At 36.3% G+C, this 20,523-nt stretch overlaps 1 protein-coding gene across 2 annotated transcripts in view; it reads right to left on the bottom strand.

Moving 5' to 3' along the window:
- TTC6 (tetratricopeptide repeat domain 6) overlaps positions 1 to 20,523 on the bottom strand; it is a 251,716-nt gene that overhangs the window by 15,906 nt on the left and 215,287 nt on the right. The window contains exons 25-31 of one of the 2 annotated variants that reach the window (XM_030813721.1): positions 20,265 to 20,414; positions 19,311 to 19,451; positions 17,924 to 18,037; positions 14,278 to 14,397; positions 9,001 to 9,074; positions 2,798 to 3,008; positions 410 to 562 (exon numbers count right to left, since the gene is read on the bottom strand). In XM_030813721.1, the coding sequence (XP_030669581.1) occupies positions 410 to 562; positions 2,798 to 3,008; positions 9,001 to 9,074; positions 14,278 to 14,397; positions 17,924 to 18,037; positions 19,311 to 19,451; positions 20,265 to 20,414 (963 nt within the window). The remainder of the gene's footprint in view (positions 1 to 409; positions 563 to 2,797; positions 3,009 to 9,000; positions 9,075 to 14,277; positions 14,398 to 17,923; positions 18,038 to 19,310; positions 19,452 to 20,264; positions 20,415 to 20,523) is intronic. The other variant, XM_030813728.1, reaches the window with a different exon arrangement.

The raw sequence follows: 20,523 nt of genomic DNA, 5'->3' as shown, positions 1-20,523 counted from the left end.
GAGTTTCTGTCAGTGCATTCAACATGAGATTTTTACTTGTCATTTCACTACAGGAAGATTCTGGGGATTTACATTGTTCTCTCTTTAGTTCCTTCAAACCTAGAACATTATTTTATGTTATGCATTCACTTTGTATTACAAAATAATATTGATGTCCCATGAAAGTATAAAGTGTATTTACTGAAAGCAATCAACATTTATCAGGACTTTGGGGTTTTAGTGCATTTAGGTTATAAAACTGGCAAGCCATAACTCTTTACCCTAGGGATCACTTGGGTTAAAATAAAATACAAAACATTATTTTCTCCATAAGTTGCTTTAAAAAGCTAACAGAGAACTTCTTATTTGAACCTATTCATTGACAGTGTTAATTTATGCTAATAATAATATAATCTAAGATGGTTTTTACCTTCATGGCAGCATTAATATCCTGCATTGCAGCAAAATTATTACCCATCTGAAGACAGACCACAGCTCTTCCTTCATAGGCTAGGTAGTTCTTTGGATCAATATCTATGGCAATGGTAAAGTGGTTCCAAGCTTTCTGGAATTTTCCTTGGGCCTAAAATAATTTTCCAATTACACGAAGTAGGAAATAGTCCATAACATGACAAACGTTTATGATTCTGACTCAATCAAATAAAACCTTTAGTAAGGGTATATTTATGCCATGCTAAATCTAAGTTCTTTCAAACCAGAAAGTAGGCATACTGAATGCATACTGTGGCTGCATTCAGTTGACTAATTACCTCTGAGTATTTATGATGAAATTTTAATTAATTAAAATAAATTTAACTTCAGAGTCATCTCCTGTACCTATCCTGGACAACATAAAATCATAGCCACCATGTGAAACGCCAGTGGTTTTTACCAACACAGAAAAATTCACATTGAGCTGCACACACATAAGGAGGGATTGTATTTATTTGGTTGGCACTGAATCTCCAGTAATAGATAATATATACATAATATACATAATAAAATATGTATTGAATAATAAATGAATAAACTAATGGTGTAAAACATATTCTGATAAATCAGGCCAGCATCTGGAGTTTTAGGATCACTATACGTATTCCATGGAAAATACATGTAAATCTACCAAGCTTCTGTTTATACCAACTGGAAAAGAAAGAAAAAGGTCAGGAGAGGGGCATCGTTAACAGAATGATGTCAGAGTGCCTCCTAGAGAAGACCAGCTGGCAACTAAATGCCTCCACAGGAAGGCAGTGAGTTAATAAATTCAGTACAGTCTGGAGTCTGTCTTTTTTTCTGATGGGCTAAAAAAACCCATCTTGCCAGATCTCGGAAGCTGACTCACTTTAACCAAGCTGAGCCTAGGGACTCTCATATAAAAGTAAAAAGAAATACAACTGTTAAGGGAACAAGACCCTGTTTCCTGACCATCAAATCTTCTCTCTCTGGGTAAACCATTTGTAAATCCACACTGTCAACACAAGCTCATTTAATAAACAAGGAAGCAGGCAAATTGAGATTAGATTATTAGGATATTAAATAGCAAACTGCCTCACAGTAAGATCTCTGTCATCTGCTCCAGACCACATCTGTTGTGCTCATTTCTATATTTCTAGTGCTAGGCAAATAGTAAGGGAATCTGTAAGTATTTGTTGAACAAACTGTTGCTCTTTCCCCAGACAGAACTCAGATGGGCCTAACTCTCCTTTTGCAGTCCTCCTTCCTAACTCAATTCTTTACACTGCTGTGCTTTTCAATTCTTTTTCAGGTTGCTATACACCCAGTGAGGTCTTCATAAAATGCAAATTTGATGTCACTTCTCCTGTGAATGCAACTCACATTTTTAACTGGACCATAAGGCCTTTAACTCCAGCCTCATTTCATGCCCTGCTCCCTTTGCCCATAACATTCCATTCCCTTGGGCCCTCTTGTCTCTTTCTTACAAGACTTTCTGATGGGCCGGTTCCACTCTTTGGAACACTGTATCCTAGCCACAGCCCCTGCTTTCACACCTCAATATTGTTAATTTCTCAAAAAAGCTTTCTCTCACCTCTCAAAGAAAGCTAGGTTATTTTTCTACAAGTTATACTAAAACTCATCCTTTTCCTTTATTATACTTATCATGATTATAATCAATTATTCATACGATTAATTGTTTGATGACTACCTTTCCACTGGGTAGTAAACTCTGCAAGAAGAAGGAAGTATAATCTTGTTCATTGCTGTATCCCTAGGCCTAGAGCAGCTTCCGTTCTATATTTAGTGCTCAGTTAATGTCTGCTGAATGCAATGAATGATGATAATCTTAACACATTTCACTGGATTGCAGTCAGCTCTAGCTGCCTTGGAAATCCCTCTGTTTAAATGGACTTCGCAAATTTCTACTGTGATCCAGTAATGGCTAATTTTCTTCCCTTTAGCTTTCCACTAATTCAATAGGACAAAACCTGTGGGGCCTAGGTATATAAGCTAGTAAAATAAATGTTACCCGGGTTCTTATAGATGAACTTCATCAGGCAAATTTTAAAAGTTGTTTGTAAGTGAGGAGGAAGGTAAGGAGGGGTGCAGACATAAAGGAAGCTCAGGTTCAAAAGATTTTCATCTAACCAGCCTACCAGCTCCCCAGGCTGATCCAGATTCAGGCAGTCTCTCTCTAACTAACTAAACCCCTGCTCCCACTGCTACTCTGGAACCTAAAAGTAAAGAAAAGATAAATGTTCATAACCAAAGAAATAACATATACTCCCATTGCCAGGAAAGAGCCAAATATATTCTTTCTCCCCAAAAGATGCTTTGAATGCTCAAAATGTTGCTATATTACCTGCAAATTATAGCAAAAACTAATTCTGGCTTTTATGCATGCTGGATTAATATGCAGTGCTTTCAGAAAGTCTTTCTGTGCTTGCTTGGTGGCTTCATCATGACCGTATTCCATGTAAGAATTTCCCCGTCCAACATAAGAATCCAGAAAACATGGCTTAATTTTAAGAGCCCGGGTAAAGAAATTGACAGCTTCTTCAAACTCATTAATTCTGCAAATAAATAAAAATATTGATGCCTTCTGGTGAACTGATGCATTCTGGTCACATATACAATGTTTTCCTGTAACTGACTTTTCCATAAAGATTTGAATTGTGTCATTAAAAAATCTCCATTTCTATTATCCATTGTAGGAGGTAGGCACTTAAGTCCATAGGACCTAAGGAAGTGTGACAGGTCCTTTGAAGACTTTGGTAAAAAGGAAAGACAGCAAGAAAGGGTCATTTTCATAGCAGAATACGATGGGATGATATTCTGGATCTTTTTCAAGTTATTAAAGTCCACATGGCATTCTTAAATCTGTTTTTAACAGGTATCAATTACCAGTGTAGAAAAACATATGCTACTATTGATGAAATGTACTTTCAAAATTAGATTAAACTTATTTATATGTATTTAATATTTCCTTATACAATGAAAACAGCCAGATTTTCATCACATGGGAGTCCTTACATCAGATCTCCTATAAAGGCAGCCCATTTCACTGTGGACACCAGGAGACGAGGGGAGAGAATTTTATTTATCAACTTGTGAATGTATTTGGCTAAATGATAACTCTCTCTGTCCTCCCTAATTACTCTCTTGTGGTGGAGGTTAAGGCTGTTAAAGGCATCAAATATTTGTTCGTGGGCATATAAAGTCACTTCTCCATTTCATATGCATATCTAATAATACTACTGAGTTTCAATTAACATGGAGAGAGTCTAGGATTTTTGAAAATGGAATGGAATAAGGAAACTAGCAACTAGCACTGTTTACTTACCAGGTACGGTGCTAAATACTTAACATATGGTATTTCCTTTAATACTTCCAACAATTCTGTAAGCTACTTATAATTATCTATATTTTACAGATGAAAGGAAAATTATGGCACAGAAAAGTTTGCACACAGCTAATGGCATAGTAACTAACAACATACTATGTTTGCACAGAGAAAATATCTGAGATTCAGGTAAGCCTTACTCCAAAATCCATGCTTTTCCACACAGCCACCTCTACCACACATTCTGCACCTATTATATACCTGTGGTTGGTGCACAAGAACCAGTGAGCTGGTATCTCAACAAGGTAGCCAGAAGAAAGTCTTGGAGTTTAGATTTGAGCCTGAACATGCAAATTAATATTAACTTTTCAAGGTTGTTACGAGGATCAGATAAGAACATGTGAAGAACACCTAGCACAGAAACCTTCACCCAATAAAGACTATATCTTCCTTCCATTCTCTTCATTACTTCTCAAACAGGTTTCAAATTTTAATAAGATGTATCACTACTTTGCCCATTTTTCCTTTATCAAATACATGGAACCCAGGATAAACTGTTCCAGAAATTGTCATCTTCTAGAGGTTACTCAAGAGTATCCCTCAAACCAGTGATTCCCAAACTACCCCTTTCTTCACGAAAGTTGCCCCAGATTGCACCTACACTATCATTTACTAAATATTTTCTTTTAAGTCAACTCACTTTTTTTACTTAACTAAATTTATTTTTAAAAGCAAATTAATTTAAATACCATAAGTTGAAAAATTATCTCATGCCATAAATAAAATAAGCTAAAATGATAAGCTTGGAGCTGGATACTTTGTCCTGCAGAAAACAGCCTGAGTGCTGCACCATCGATTACAAACAAAGTTTTTAAAGACTAGCTCTGGCCAGGCACCTGTAATCACAGCACTTTGGGAGGCTGAGGTGGGTGGATCACGAGGTCAGGAGTTCGAGACCAGCCTGGCCAACATGGTGACACCCCGTCTCTACTAAAAATACAAAAATTAGCCAAGCGTGGTGGCAGGCCCCTGTAGTCCCAGCTACTCGGGAGGCTAAGACAGGAGAATCACTTGAAACTGGAAGGCGGAGGTTGCAATGAGCCGAGATCGTGCCACTGCACTCCAGCCTGGGCAGCAAAAGCAAAACTCCGTCTCAGAAAAAAAAAAAAAAAAAAAAAAAAAAAAAAAAAAAAAAAAAAAAAAAAAAAGAAGAAGAAGACTAGCTCTTAGCTGAGACATTCTCCTTGATGTGTTCAGAAGGTTTGAGAAAGAATTCCTTTTGAAACTGAAAGGCAATTCAGTTTCTCACAATGTGATACAGTATTTTTTTAATGCTTGTCCAGGCCATGAAAAATAACAGGTACTTGCGATACTTGCTCCATGTTTTCCCAAATGTGGTGCAACAGGTGTTCTTCTAGAAGATCACACAACAATCCACAGTGAAGCATTATGAAAGCTTGCTTCTGACGTTACAAGCAAGCAGAGGTTAACATCCACATATGGGAATCAGATGCCACCTTTTGAGTTACTCAGAAAACACAAGGTCACTTTCGTCAAGCAGTATACAATGAAAACTGTGCTCTCTTTCCTGATAATTGGCATTATTTAAGAAGTAAAAGTCGGACCGGGCACAGTAGCTCATGTCTGTCATCCCAGCACTTTGGGAGGCCAGGACACGTGGATCACCTGAGGTCAGGAGTTCAAGACCAGCTTGGCAAACATGGTGAAACCCCCTCTCTACTAAAAGCACAAAAAACTAGCCAGGCATGGTGGTATGCACCTGTAGTCCCAGCTACTTAGGAGGCTGAGTCATGAGAATTGCTTGAACCCGGGAGGCAGAGGTTGCAGTGAGCCGAGATCATGCCATTGCACTCCAGCCTGGGCAACAGAGTAAGACTCCACCTCAAAAAAAAAAAAAAAAAAAAAAAAAAAAAAAAAAAAAAAAAAAAAAAAAAAAAAAAAAAAAAAAAAAAAAAAAAAAAGAAAAGAAAAAAGAAAGAAGAAGAAGAAGAAGAAGAAGAAGAAGTCCACTTTGCCTTTCCAAGTGTCTTCTCACTGTAGTATAACAATAATTCCTTATCAGTAATAATAGTCATTCTGTGTAAAATGCATTTAGTTGACAGGTTTTGTTGTGTTTAGTATTTCTGTCTGTGGGTAGTGAAGCATTTACTTATGATGCATACCTATGGTGACCATGTCAATGGACATTTCCAGGGAAATCCCCTTCTGTCATATTCTCCACCAAATTCATTGAAATGCCCCTAGTAATACTGACATCCAAATTGCATCATACACCCTGGCCCCTCTTACCCAGTGAAATTAAAAATCCTTTGTGAGTACATATTCTAATATATGGTTTATGAAATACAATCTTCCCTTCTGTATAGCCTAACCAATTAGAAAAATGAGGCAGCGAACTGAAGCTCACCACCATGTCATATAAGTTGTGAATTACCAAATGGCAGTGATTGAAGCTATTTTTCTGTACCCATCAAGTTATCAGCACTAATGTTTAATGAGCAGCTAGTCTGTTCAGACCAAGTAAATAATCATTAAATCTTAAAGCTGAAAAGAGATCTTGAAAGACAGCTAGCAAGCGCCTCAAAGCCGATAGTGACTAAAATCAAGTCCAGGGAGGTGAAAGTGCTGAAAATCAGAGGCTTCCCAGCCTCCTGCACCGATAGACCAGGAAAAAAAAATGAGCAGATGCCACTGTAGAAATAGTAATTTCATCTCTGAATATGTGTCTGTCACAGTGTCCTACAGGTTGAAGCCCTTGTTAAGTAACTGCATGGCAGTTAGCCAATGGGAAAATGTGGCAGAATATCTACGTTCTTGTCAGGTTACACGTTCAATGAGATATAAATTGTTAAGCATCAGTTACGACAAGTGTAAATGTATGTTAAATGAGTTTTTCTAAAATAAAATGTGTTCGCATAAATCTAGAGCAATGTGATCACTTACTGGAGGTGCATGATTCTACTTACAGCGTTCTGTGAACAAGGGATCATGTGCTGAGCTTGTCCACTAGGCCACAGACACAAAGGCCCACTGCATTTTCCAAATTAATCACATACGTGACCAGATGTGCCCTACTGGGTTGTACAAATAAATCACAAATCCCTCCAAACTAAAGAATCTGGCTTGAAGAGTAAGACTCAAAAATATTTTATGCCCCAATATGTAAGAATAGTAAAATAAATGTGCTGAAGTAAAAAGTAGATAGGATGTATAACTCTGAGTAATCTCCCTCTATGAGATTATTTTTTGAAATATGAAAGTGGCGTTCTCAGTGCTAAAAATTAATTCTACCATAACACTCGTGGTGACTAAATTGGGCAACAAGTAGGATATTCAAGCCTAAGGAATGTTGTCTCCTAGCAACCACAAGAGTGAGAACCAGAGATATACAAAGGATACTTCAAAAGTCTGCAACCCCACGAGATCAAAGATCAAAGCCTTAAAATTTTTAAATTTATTTATTTAAAGAATTTTTCCAAATGAGAAAATGTTTACTTTCCCTACTGTAAGACATATCAGGAATGAATCCCCATAGTTACAGTCCATGCATCTGTGGTATAAGGTTGTTATAGCTCACGTTGAAAAGCAAAAAATATTTTTCCTGAAATAAATATAACCAATAACTAAACACTCCATATTGTTAAATTCAGCAAAACTTAGAACTCAAAACACGTGCAACTGGGACTCTGAGTTTTCAGAGGTTTACAGTTGATTTAAATTCTACTTTTATTAAAGAACAATACAGACTCTAGTTGGGTTATGAAAGTTGGTTATTTGGAATTGCAAAGCAGTATCAGCTTAAGGAGGCTCTCCCGTATATACCCAGTGATTACATTTCATAAAAGAGATTGTGAACTGACATATAGAGGAATTTACTGGATCTAATGGTTGCTAAACATAGGAGTGAGGTAGAGAGTAGTTTTGGAGCCTGTTTTTAGTTTTAACAGAATGCAACGAGCTCGGACACTTTTGGTCTTCACCCACCCACCAAAACAAACACATCAGTCATCGTTATTCCATCTCTTCCTAAGAATGACAATTACTTAAAGAGATAGATTGTACAAAGGTTGCTGGATTAAAATAGACAATGGTATGACCAGGCTTTGCTGTCTGTACAAAATGAAAGGTCTGAGACCAGTTTAGGCCTTTTAACACAAAGACATCTTCAGAAGTTCCAGTTATGTTATTACTCTGCTCATAAAATAAAAAAAAAACTTTCAAAGGAAAATGTAGCTGTACTATACAAGTCCTCAAAGAGAAAAGGATGTCAATTTCCTAAATAATTCAAACTATGTTTTACTCTCTAAACTGGGTATTTATACAGCCTAATCTACATAATTTGGAACTATTCTAACTTAATCCTCCAAATTAACTGGTATTATTTGTTTCTTAGGGGAAAAAAAGCTATAAACTATTATTTAACCAAATACATTTTATCACATATTAAAATCCTCGCAGGCTGAATCTCTATAATTTTAAAAGCAAAATTACCAAAAGTTAATTTTATGATGTAAAATATATATGTAGAAACATAAACATTATGGCTAGCAAAGTCTATATACCATAATATTATTTCAGAGTATATTTTAAGCTGATTATCTTCTATATTTTAACCTTATGTGTTTTCATCTCTTCTTCTATAACTTATTTTTATAACAAACCCAGGAAGAAGTAATTTTGCTTTAAGTATTGTGTTTTTTATAGATATTTGCTGGTGTTTTTTTACTTAGTATTAGATTTAGTTATGTTTTAAATGCAAAATTATCTTAAAAATGCATAATTTTTAAAAATCACCCTTTCTTCCAGGAAAGAGACTTTATAATAGTCCCACTTTATGAACAAAATAAATTATTTTATGCTTAGATATTTTGAGCTATGCATAATTTTAGTCTATATATTGCCACGATCCTTTCCCAGCACCTATGCTTGGATCAGATGAACTCTGCCCAATGCCATGATGGAAGCATTTGCCTGCTAATTTGTGTAAAACAGTCTATTAAAAGGCAGAAGGGTGCTGAGGAACACTATGTGTGGTCCCCGTGTCTACACAGGGAACTCTTTGTGTCCCTCCCCATCTTTGTACTCTATCACATTCACAATTTCTCCCAGTTTCTTCCATTCTCTCCTGGCTTGTTTATGGGGTGATAGATAAGTCTGATGGTCCTGCTTGATTCCACTTTGACATCAATTGCACTCCATACCTGTGATGGCACATGGCAGTGGCATGCCAAAGGCTCTCGTTAGTCTGGCTTATCAGTGCAGCTTGCTTAAAATCCTGAAATAATGTTATAAGCTTTTGTTAATTTGCAATATTATTTTATGTGCTATCTTAAACTTCCTTCTAACTGTGATTCCATAATGACACAAGCATTAAGATACACATCTTCCTAAATACATGTGACACAAGCATTAAAATACACATCTTTCTAAAACTTTATATTTTCCTTGTAGTATCACATCAAATAAGAACAGATGAAACGAAGGAAACCTATTATTGTAGACTCCCTCAGAATCTTGTACTACTGGTCTCTACTCAGGAATGGGGATTTTTTCCTATGGTTTTGACCTGCAGTGGGTAATCAGGTATCTATCTCATTTACTTTCTTTCTATTGTTTATTCCCAGTGAACTCCTCTGGAGACTTCTCTATCTAGACAGAAAAGGAAATGCACGGGGAGAGAACCTTTGATGTTATATGACTATAGGACAAACAGGCATCCAGGTTGGGGAAAGGGTCTGTGTGGATGAGCTGGGGCTGCTCCTGCCTTTGGAATCCACACTTTTGGTGAGAAATTGCCTCTTGTCATGGATCCATAAGCTCTCCTACAAGGGAGAAATGGAAACTCTAATCCCCAGATCTGAAGTTAGGGAAGTCAGCTGGGAAGGATCCCAGTGGCCCCTAGGAAGAGGCTGTTTCAAAGCACTGGAAGGGCTAAGTCCACAAGATATCCTGCCACGGTAGCCCAGAGCTCTTTCCTTTATCAGGCCCCAGGGATGGTGTCTGAAGCTCATGGCTTTTCAAAGCCCTACAGAAATATTTGAGGCCTAAAGTAAAATAAGAACATCATTAAATTTAAATTAAGAAAATATTTAAATATATAACGGCAAAACAAAATATTATATCATGTCAACTGCATGATATTTACACATATGCAGTTTTATATATGAGATGTAGATTGATTTTACTGATTGCTATAATATAGGAAGGGCTTCTGAAAGAGTCCTGAATCTATGAAGGAATGAAAATAGCACTGCTTTTTCCCCAGAAGACTGCTTCAGCAGGAATCTTCCCGGACAGTACTGGTTGTGATTTCACTTGATCAAGCAGAGCAGTGGGGAATATTACACTCTTCTGTGGAGTGGCAAAAGGAAATCCCTCCAGGCTTCCTTCCTGGAAGCCAGACATCAGAAATCTGCAGCCCCAAAGGACACTACCCAGCCAGAAAGGAGCTAATCAAAGCCCACACTCTCCCTCTCCCTCCCCCTCCTCCTCCCTTCCACAAACCCTCCCTGGCTATGTCAGAGGGAAGAGGCTGTCTTTGAAGGGTAGGATAAATTTTCTGCTGTTACTGGAGGTGGAAGAGGGAGTAGTAAGGTTAATCTGAGCACTCAGAGATCCTGCTGGAGGAGGCAGTATTAGTCACAGACCAATCTGTAGATGTGAACACCCCACATTGATTCAAGAAGCATATTTGATACCCAATGGAACTATTTGGAAGAAAAATTTTTAATTATTGTCTGATCAAATATAATCTAATAAAATCCTTCCAGACATCTCTCTGGGATGATTTTTTTTTTTTTGCTAAAATTAAGGCAAACTTACAAGTGTAGGTGAGCTTTATTACAAACATTCCCATTAATTTTGGAAGTTTCAAGGATGACCATGTAATTTACAAGGCTAAAACGAATTTAGTTTTGCAAGCAGATGAAACTTACAAAAGTGAACTTGACCCTATATATATAATCATTATTATACTACATGGTAATTAGGCAGTAATTATCAACAATAGACATAAAAGATAACTATTAGCATTACTTAGAATAAAGTTAGCCACTGTTATTTAATATTATAATTTTTCTCTTCTGCATTAATTATCTCTCTAATATAAGGATGATAAATAACAAACCATACAGCCACTGATGTGTACCACATAGAATAGAATTTAGCTGTCTCACACTACCACTTCACATGCCTCCCCTTCTCCAGGGGTTGGGGACCCCTGGTATATGAGATGTAGATCTAGATACCAGGGGTTGGGGACCCCTGGTATATGAGATGTAGATCTGGATACCAGGGGTTGGGGACCCCTGGTATATGAGATGTAGATCTAGATCTCAATCTCGATCTACATCTCAGTCTTACATCTCAATCACAACAGGAGGTGGACCACAGGTAAGCATTACTGCCTGAGCTCTGCCTCCTGTCAGATCAGCAGCAGCACTAGATTCTCATAGGAGTGCAAGCCCTATAGTGAACTGCGCATGTGAGGATCTAGGTTGTGTGCCCCTTATGAGAATCTAATGCCCCATGATCTGAGGTGGAACAGTTTCATCCCGAAACCATCACCCCGCCACCCTGCCGCCTGAATCCCTTGAAAAAATTATCTTCCATGAAACTGGTCCCTGGTACCAAAAAGGTTGGGGACCACTGCTATACACTTATGATAACTTGTTTCTTTTAGTCTCTATTTCATTTCCCTTAAGCTTTGATCCTTGGCTACCCATTTATATTTAAGTTTGAGGCATTCAGATCAAGAATGGCAGTTTGAGGTGCCTGAACATCTCTTCTCTACTATCTGTAAACTTGCAGCATTATATCTTTTTTTATTCCTTTACTATTGTCTTGGTAGGTTTTCAAGAGGGAAAAGAGGAAAACAAATGTTCTTAACCCATTAACTTCTGGTTAACTTAGCCATTAACTTCACAAACAATCCCAGTCTAAATGCTTCCTGAACAAAGTGTTCCTATGAAGGGCATACAGCTCTCAACTAACTAATGTTTTCAGCCCTCAAGCTAGTCAGCTTCTCTGTTAATCAATCTTTCCCACTAAAATTGTTTTTAAAGATCCCGCCTTCTCTTGGTTTTTTATGCAGACCTCTAATTACTCAGTCTTATATATTTCATTGCTTCTTCCCCGCCCACGTCTTTTTTTAGTTATTTTAATTAATTTTTTAACTTCACATAGAGAAAAATTGCATTTTTTGCTTTCAATTTGTGTTTCTGTGGTATATCTTTTCCAGCTTTTTGTTGTTACCTATCTATATCACTATATTTAAAATGTGTTTCTGGTTGCCAAAATATAGTTGGCACTTTTACAAAATTCCAGTCGGACATTTTCATGATTTTCATTGTTGTATTTTGACTATTTCCATTTAATATAACGACTGGTGTGGCTGGATTTTGGTCTACTATTTTATTATTTCTTTTCTGCTGGTTTCCTCCATTTCTGTTCCTCTGCTTCCCCTTCCTAGACTTATTTGGGATTCTTTTAATTTTTTTTATATTCCATTTTAGTTTATCTTCTGCCTTTTTGACTGAAGAGGTCACATTTCAGCAGAAACCTAAATGAAACAAGGGCATGAATCATACACAGATCAGGAGGAAGAATGCTGTATGCATGGGGACTTGCTCGTGTAAAGGTCCTGGGGCAGCAAGAGAGCCCAGCATTTCCAAGGAATAAGAAAAGGCCAGGGTGGCATGCCTAGTGGAGAGAAGAGAATGTTTGACGATGAGATCAGAGGTGAGCAGCAGTCATATCAAGTAAGGTCTTGCTTGGTCACAGTCAAGGGTTCAGATTTTATTCTAAGTGTGATGGGAAGCCATCAGAGGGTTTTGAGCAGAGGAAGAACTTGATCTACTTTATATTTTTAAGAGATTTCTCTAGCATCTGTTTAGAGAATAGCATGTAGAGGGGCAAGAGTGGAACCTTAAGCCAGTTAGGAAGCTACTACAGTAGTCCAGGAGAGAGATGATTCAGTTCTGAAACCTGAGTTCTGCTCTTGCCCCAGTACTTACTGGTTGAAAGGAAGATAGCAGTGGCAATTATGAGAAATGATTTAATTCAAAATATGCTTTAGTGGTAGAGCTGACTGGACTTGCTAATGGGTCAGATGTGGGGTGTGAGGAAAGAGGGGACAAGAATGACTCTCCCTAGACCATCAGCTCCTCAAAGGCTGGAACTCTGTCTCATTTATCTCCATGTATTAACGCCAGCGCCTTCCCTGAAAGACAATAGAATTCGGAATCGAGTGAGTTCTGAGTTCAGATCTTACTGTGGAAAGACCTTATTTAACCTCTTTTGAATACGAGTTTCTTTCTCTGTAAGTTACAATTATAAATTGGGCAGCATTGTTGAGGACCCGGTGTGTAGCAACTGTGCAATAGTTGTTTCGTGGTTGCTTAGTACTAAATAAATCTTTATTCAGAGGATAACATGGGCCCTGATTTAATTCTCTAACAGCTGCAGTCCCTTGTTCCCCACCTCCATTATCTCACTCTCTCCACCTCAACACTGTTGCCCATCGTTTTCTTGCCTACTACAAACAGGGAGGTTCTTTACTTCCATCTACCTGAGGGTATACCTAGCGATACAGCTCAAAAATAGTTTTAATATATCAAAAAGCTTAAAGCTATTCAAACATTGGGATTACATTTATTCATAGTGTAAACTTCCTCAAAAGTAAATGATTATGTTGGACAGAATCTCAAAAAAATGACTCCAGAAATAGAAAAATAATCATCCTGGGAGGTGAAAAGAACAGGAGGCACTCCACTCCATAATGTTATGTTGCAGTTCCTCAGAAACAAAGAGGCAAAATTGTTATTATTTAACTATACATCTCAAATTGCTATTTAATTTTTACCTCCTGTTTCTTAATCCAAGAGTTACAAACAGACAATAAAAATAAAAAGTTAAAAATGAGAATGATGAATTTTATTTAATTATTCTTTAATGAAATACATTTTAAACTACCTGTTTCTTTTGAAAACCTTGCCTATACTTTTTTCTAGTATGATTCTGACTGCTTGTCACCACTCACTTTAAAGCCTGTTACCAGTATCCCATTCTGAGCAACTATTTCCTGCCCTGTTTGAAACAGATTTATTTTGCTGTATTTGCAAAGGAAAAAGAGGAAAATTTTGAGAAAGTTACCACTAAACAGCAGAGTACACGTTACAGGAATCATTTTATTTACTAAGTAACTTGAGTTTTGTCTGTACTCCCTTAAGAGAAGTGATGGTCTCGATCAAATTAGAAATGTTTAAAAATGTATTGGCTGTTTATCTGTAATCCAAACAAAGCAAAAATATACATTTTTTCAAAGAGTCTATTAGTCATTTCAAGTATTTTCATTGAATTCTTGCTAAAGTTGAGCTACCACTCATTAATATTGCCAGTTGATAATAATAAAATCTTATTCACTAGTTCTCAGAAGTCAATGTGCAAAATCAAGTGGGTTACACAACAGGAAGGCTTACCTCTAGTGCAAAGCCATACTGGTCTAGTTCTACGTAGATGAGTCCACGATTAAGGAAGGTATTTAGTTTCACAGTTTCTGTAGCATCAAGAAGCAGCACAATTCCATAATCTGTTAATGCCTAAAAATAATCATTTGTAACATAGATTCAACTTTTCAGAGCCTGAATTCATTGGCTATGGACAAATGTATTTATGTCCAAACTAGGCCCAATGGTTAGTTCCTCAATTTGTTTTATAATTTATGGCCAAAATCATCATGTTAGATTTAAAGGGTACCCTTAGGTAAAAAGTATGATGGACACTGATACTTTTCAATAAGCAGTGGACACTGTGCTTGCATTTCATGTTTTACCTGCGAGTCACCCTATACATTTTCATTGCTGTGCGGGCTGGAAGAGAGAGACTCTGCACTCTGCCTCGACTCGGTAGTTTCATCAAATGACTGTTGCTGTGATTACCATTAAAAATGTAATTTCTCTTTAGTGTTGTATTGTTTTCCTTGCTGAAATCTAAGCTCTATGAGGCCAGAGCTTATCCATTTTGCTCACTGTTTTAAGCCCAGTAACAAGAATCAAGCCTGCACATAGCATGCATTCAATAAATTTGTATCCAATGAAAAAATCATGAATCAATGAAAATAGATCTTAATAAAACTAACAAATAAGCACTTGTAGGAAAGCTACCTCAAAATATTTTGATAAATATATTCATTTTTTAAAAGACACATAATGTAATCTGAGAATCAACTCAGACCCTTCTCCATTACTTTTACCTTTTTGGGTTTTTTTTACATTCACTGACTAAACAAGATTTTACTGGTTTCTACTCTGTACAAGGTGCTAGAAGCATCCTAAACTTGGGTTGGAGCTGAATCTCTTCAATCATTTTCCTACTGAACATTCTGTCCAAAAGAGCCATATGGTCTGATCAGAAAAGGGTTAAATCTTATTATGCCTGTAGCATCTGCCAACTGAAAATGACAAAGAGCATTTTATATTTGCTCATTTGCTCTCCTCTGGTGTTTCCTAATGTTGCATGCTCAAGTGTCTTTAAAAAATTGCAATTAAAGATCCTATAGGTAAGTTGTGGCATAATTAAAAATAAAAATTGCCAGGACTATAAAAAATAATCAGTAGTATTTGTCAAAAAAGAAAAAACCAAACCTAGAATATTAGCCACAAATTGTCTAACATTTTTCTTTTACTAAGTCACATTATGTGAAACCAGTATGATGCCTTGGAGATCCACTAAGCAGCTGAATCTGCAACACAAGAGGAAATAAAAACTGGGAAATACGATTTCGTAAAGGTCAATGAGGGTAAGGGGTAGGGATGGGGGCACACAGGTTTTGACTAAGAGGAGGGCTTAGGGCCTTGGCCTCTCCTGGATTTGTGCCATGCCTCTGTTATCATTACTAGCTCCTCGATTTGGAGAAAATTACTTAACACTAAGCCTTAGCTTCCTCATCTGCAAAATTGGGGTGTTAAAAATTAATCATATTGTTGTAAGGATCTACTTAAAAATATTTTGATTGTATGTCAGTGAAGCATTTAGCTTAGTTCCTGTCATACAATAAGCCCTAAATAAGTGGTAACTGTTCAGTATTTTTATTAATATAATTGTTAGAACCACAATTCATCTTTCCTTAGTTTTTATGAAACTATATCTTTGGAGAATGCCTAAGTGCATTTTATGCAGAAAGTTACTTCCTTTTTCTCAGGCTACGGATTGCAGGAATGCTGAGAAACAGGTGGAGGGAGACAGCAAGGGAGGAGGACACACTGCTTAATGACATCCAGTCCACATGCTGGAGGTCAGACGGTTTTACAAAGCCACCTAAACACCGTTAAGCCAGAAGCAAACAAATTTGTGGACACCAATACAGGTCACTAACTCTCTCTGTGAGACTCGGATGGGTTTTCAAACCTCTCCCTACTTCCATTTCCTCATCTGTAAAGTGAGCAGATTGGATGAAATGCTTCAGAGCCCTGGCAGCTCTGAAATCACCAATATTTTATTATCGTAATTCAGTTTTACTTGATTTAGATAGTTTTGCATTTTCTTAATTAACAGGGCACTGGCTATTTTGCATATATCTGAGATAACAAAACAATGGGTGTTCCCTCCTCGCCCCAGCCCATTGTTTTCCTATTCAGGGTTACCTTTCCGGCAGGAATGGGGTTGGGGAGGGAATCCTCAAAGGCCCCTGTTGTGCAGGTCACTCTAATAAATGATCTTTCATTCAGCTCCTAGCATCTTAACAATCCCCTTGTTAAAAATTAGCTATTCATTTATCAACATTTCTGGAGGAAACCTGATAATCTGGTTACCAGGAATTTTACATCCTCTTAGGTACAGACAATGTTTCTCAACTTCCCTTCTAAAGCTTGTACATTTCTAAATTACTAAATGTTTTAAACAGATTTCTAAAGCTTGTACATTTCTAAATTACTAAATGTTTTAAACAGATTCCACTGTCCACGTTTCACAGAATGGAAAGTGTGTGAACACAGAACAGCGAGAAGGGGACCTGGCCTTTTAAAAGAATGCGTCATTTACTATGGACATGGGCAGGAATAAGGAGAGGGAGACAAGTAACAGAGAAAGGATGGGACACTATACTGAAAGACCACAAGACTAGCTGCTCCCCGGTGAGGAATCTTCACTGAAAAGGGACCAAACCGACAAGAGAGAAGAGAGTAGGTAAAATTACAAAATATAAACAAGAGTTTGCACAGGTAGATGCTGGATCAAGACAAATGGAAAAAAAGGTTTGCTGCAGCCCCCAGGCCTTCAAAATATGGGCCAAACCTGGTCACTGGTCCCTGGAGCTGAAAACCATCACTCCATCCTCCCTGCTACATGTGTGGTCTGAGGACCAAACAAAAGAATGCCTACACAAACTGCTCTAGCTAATATTAAAATTTTGAAGCCACAATATTGCTAGTGATTGCTACCGCTTTAAAAATTCTGCACTTTGGGAGGCTGAGGCAGGCGGATCACGAGGTCAGGAGATTGAGACCATTCTGGCTAACATGGTGAAACCCTGTCTCTACTAAAAATACAAAAAATTAGCAGGGCGTGGTGGGGGGTGCCTGTAGTCCCAGCTACTCAGGAGGCTGAGGCAGGAGAATGGCGTGAACCTGGGAGGCAGAGGTTGCAGTGAGCCGAGATCACGCCACTGCACTCCAGCCTGGGCAACAGAGCGAGACTCCATCTCAAAAAAAAAAAAAAAAAAAAAAAATTCTGCATATGGTAGAAACATTTATTCAAATGACAATTATGTAATGTATTTAATTTATAAATCCCTTTAAATGCTTCTATAAGCATTATCAACTTAATTTTTCATTTGACTTCTTTCAGAAATTATGTAAGAAAATTTGGTGAGCACCAACAAAGAAATTAAATATTCTTTGAAATGGTTCTTTGGTTTCTTAAGTTTTATATGTGTGTATTTCCCAGCAATTCCTTTTGAAAATTCTAGCAGAAGTAATAAGAAAATACTTTATAAATGCCTTAAATGAGTTTACAAATGCTTTAACGTATTGTTTATTAAATGTTTATTGATTGAAATCAACAAGCTATTAAATGCATGTTATTTATTAAACACTTTAAACACATTGTTTACTAAAATGGTCATCTTACCATTTGAAGTTCCCTTATCTTGGTGTAACATAACGCTCTGTTATAAAATGCTATATAATTATTTTTGTCCATGCTGATAGCTGTTGTTAAATCTGTAATTGCTAGCTTATAAGTCTAAAAAGAAAAAAGTAATTATGTGAGAAAGGAAAATCATAATGGACTGAAATTTAATCACAAAATAAATTCTTGTTTCTATCAGAGTTTTTGAAACACTCATTTAACCATTCTTTGTATCATCTGTGAAAATTAAGACATTGAAGCTAATCTTTCACAGAGTTAATTAAGAAAATCTCCTGGTAGAAATTATCATTATAGTTTCTCCTACCTGCAAACAAAATTAAACATATCAACAACTTTAATTTAGGCAAATATCTTATTACCAATGTTGGTATATGGCAAGGTGAAAATCATACTTCTAGGTAAAATAAAATAAAGCCACCCATATTAATGCAGCAAACATTAACCATTGCTTGCTTGCTTCTGTCACTCTGACCGTCATATCACATAATCGTCATGTTTTCTACCCACGTTCTCTTTTGCTCCCTCTTTGATTCTTCTCTGATACCTTATATCATCCACTTCTATAGATAGTAATTTTTATAGAATTAACACATAATGCAAGGTCTTACCTTTGCTTTAAGGTATTATTTACAAAATATTTCATATAAAATAGCTACAAAGAAAGATCAGAAAAGTAGAGAGAAATAAAGTATTCAGTGCAGTATCACATATCAATGGTGCCACTCACACGTTTTAACCCAGTAACTTCTGTTTAAGAACCAATCATAAACCCAAGCAGCAATTTTGTTCTCAGTTGTATATAACTATATTATTTTAAATAGTACCATAGTAAAAATTTTAAAAACAATCAAAAAGTTCAACAATAAAGCAATTTAAAATAAATTATGGTGGAATATTATGCAGTCAGCAAAATATTATCTTCAAAGATTAAGTGTAAAAAGCAGGGCACCACACAAGTTATATAACTAGCAGAGTCCAAATTTTGGAAAATATGTATCATATATTATGGGGAAAATAAAAGATTGAATACAAATATGCCAAATGCACCCAGGAATTACCACTGATGGTGAGATAATAATCCTTTATTCCCTTCCCTATTTTCCCAAATCGTCTACAATGAATATATGCTACATTCTTAATAAAAATAAATAACAAATGTCATTTAAAATGTAAATGTCAAAAATAAATACCATTATTTTGTGAAAAAAATATGAATTGGGAAAGTGTAAAGTTTTCTGTGTAGTTCTGCCTTTCATATCATAGTGATTCCCAACCACAAAGAAAAAAAGTAAGTGAGTCCCCTGCCTAGTGTAAGACAATCTGCCCACCCAAAAATTTCAGTAAACCAGGCAGGAAATGGCCCTACCTTGTTGTGGTATTTCAGAACTCCTCTGTAGAGATAGGCACGTATGCTTTCAGGGTAAATTTCAATAGCCTTGTTACAATTCAAGATTGCTTTGGAATACCTGCCTTTTAAACCGTAGAATGCTGCTCGGCTTAAATATGCCTATTCAGAGAGAGAGAGAGAGAGAAAGCAGGAATGGATGCTTTAGTAAAAGCACCAATTCTACCAAAATATATGACACTTGGAACAAATCTATGCCTCCCAAAAAGGGTATTAAAATATAGTCTTTTTAAAATTTTTCTTTTATTAGCAAAAAATTTCAAAGGATACAGAATAATTCAAAGAATGATAAATACCTATCACCTGGAGTTAATAATTATTAACATTTTGCCATATTTATCTATTTTTTTCTGCACTATTGGAAAATAAGTTGTAGATATGGTAATACTTTACCCCAAGTCCTCCAGTATGCATCTCCTGTGAAAAAAAGACATTCTCCTACATGACCACACTGCCATTATATATCCAAGATAATTTATAGAAATTTCCTAAAATAATTTAATATTTAGACCAGACTCAAATTTCACAGATTCCTAAAATCAAGATGCAATCAAGCTTCACCTATTGAATTTTGTGTTGCCTGTATAGTCTATTAAAAGGCAGGAATCTATGTAACATCAAAACAAAAAGTAAGTAAAATTAATGAGTATATGAACTTTAAATTATTAATAGCCACATTAATATTTACATATATCACATTCACAGATACGTTTATATATATCATAATATCACTGATGGAAATAGTACTTTTAGTTTAAGGAGAAATACAGCTATTTGGATTATCAAAATATAGTTAAGTGAAAAGTAGGTATAAGAAACTGATTGTTGGTAATTAATAACAATGGCGTATAAAAGATTTAATAGTTTTACCAAAATTAACACTTTCCAACTCACTAAAAACATCTGCTTAAATACCTGGTAATGTTTTGGATTGAGGGTAATTGCACGATTAAAATCCAGAATCGAGCTATCCTTGCGGAGTTTCACTTTACAAAGCCCTCGCTGATAAAAGCTTTCTGCAAAATCTGGATTTGCTTTCACAGCTTTTGTAAAAGAATCAAAAGCCTACAGGAGCATATTGTCAAAATGCAAACCATTTAGTGATATATTCTTTTAAAATGTTAACGAATTACGGTATATAACTATTGTTGAAAAGTTTCACTCTATTTTTGGA

The sequence above is a fragment of the Nomascus leucogenys genome, chromosome 1a (genome assembly GCF_006542625.1).
Source record: "Nomascus leucogenys isolate Asia chromosome 1a, Asia_NLE_v1, whole genome shotgun sequence".
NCBI lineage: Eukaryota > Metazoa > Chordata > Mammalia > Primates > Hylobatidae > Nomascus > Nomascus leucogenys.
Note: the sequence above shows the minus strand (reverse complement) of the source record. Positions and strands in the feature narration are given on the sequence as shown.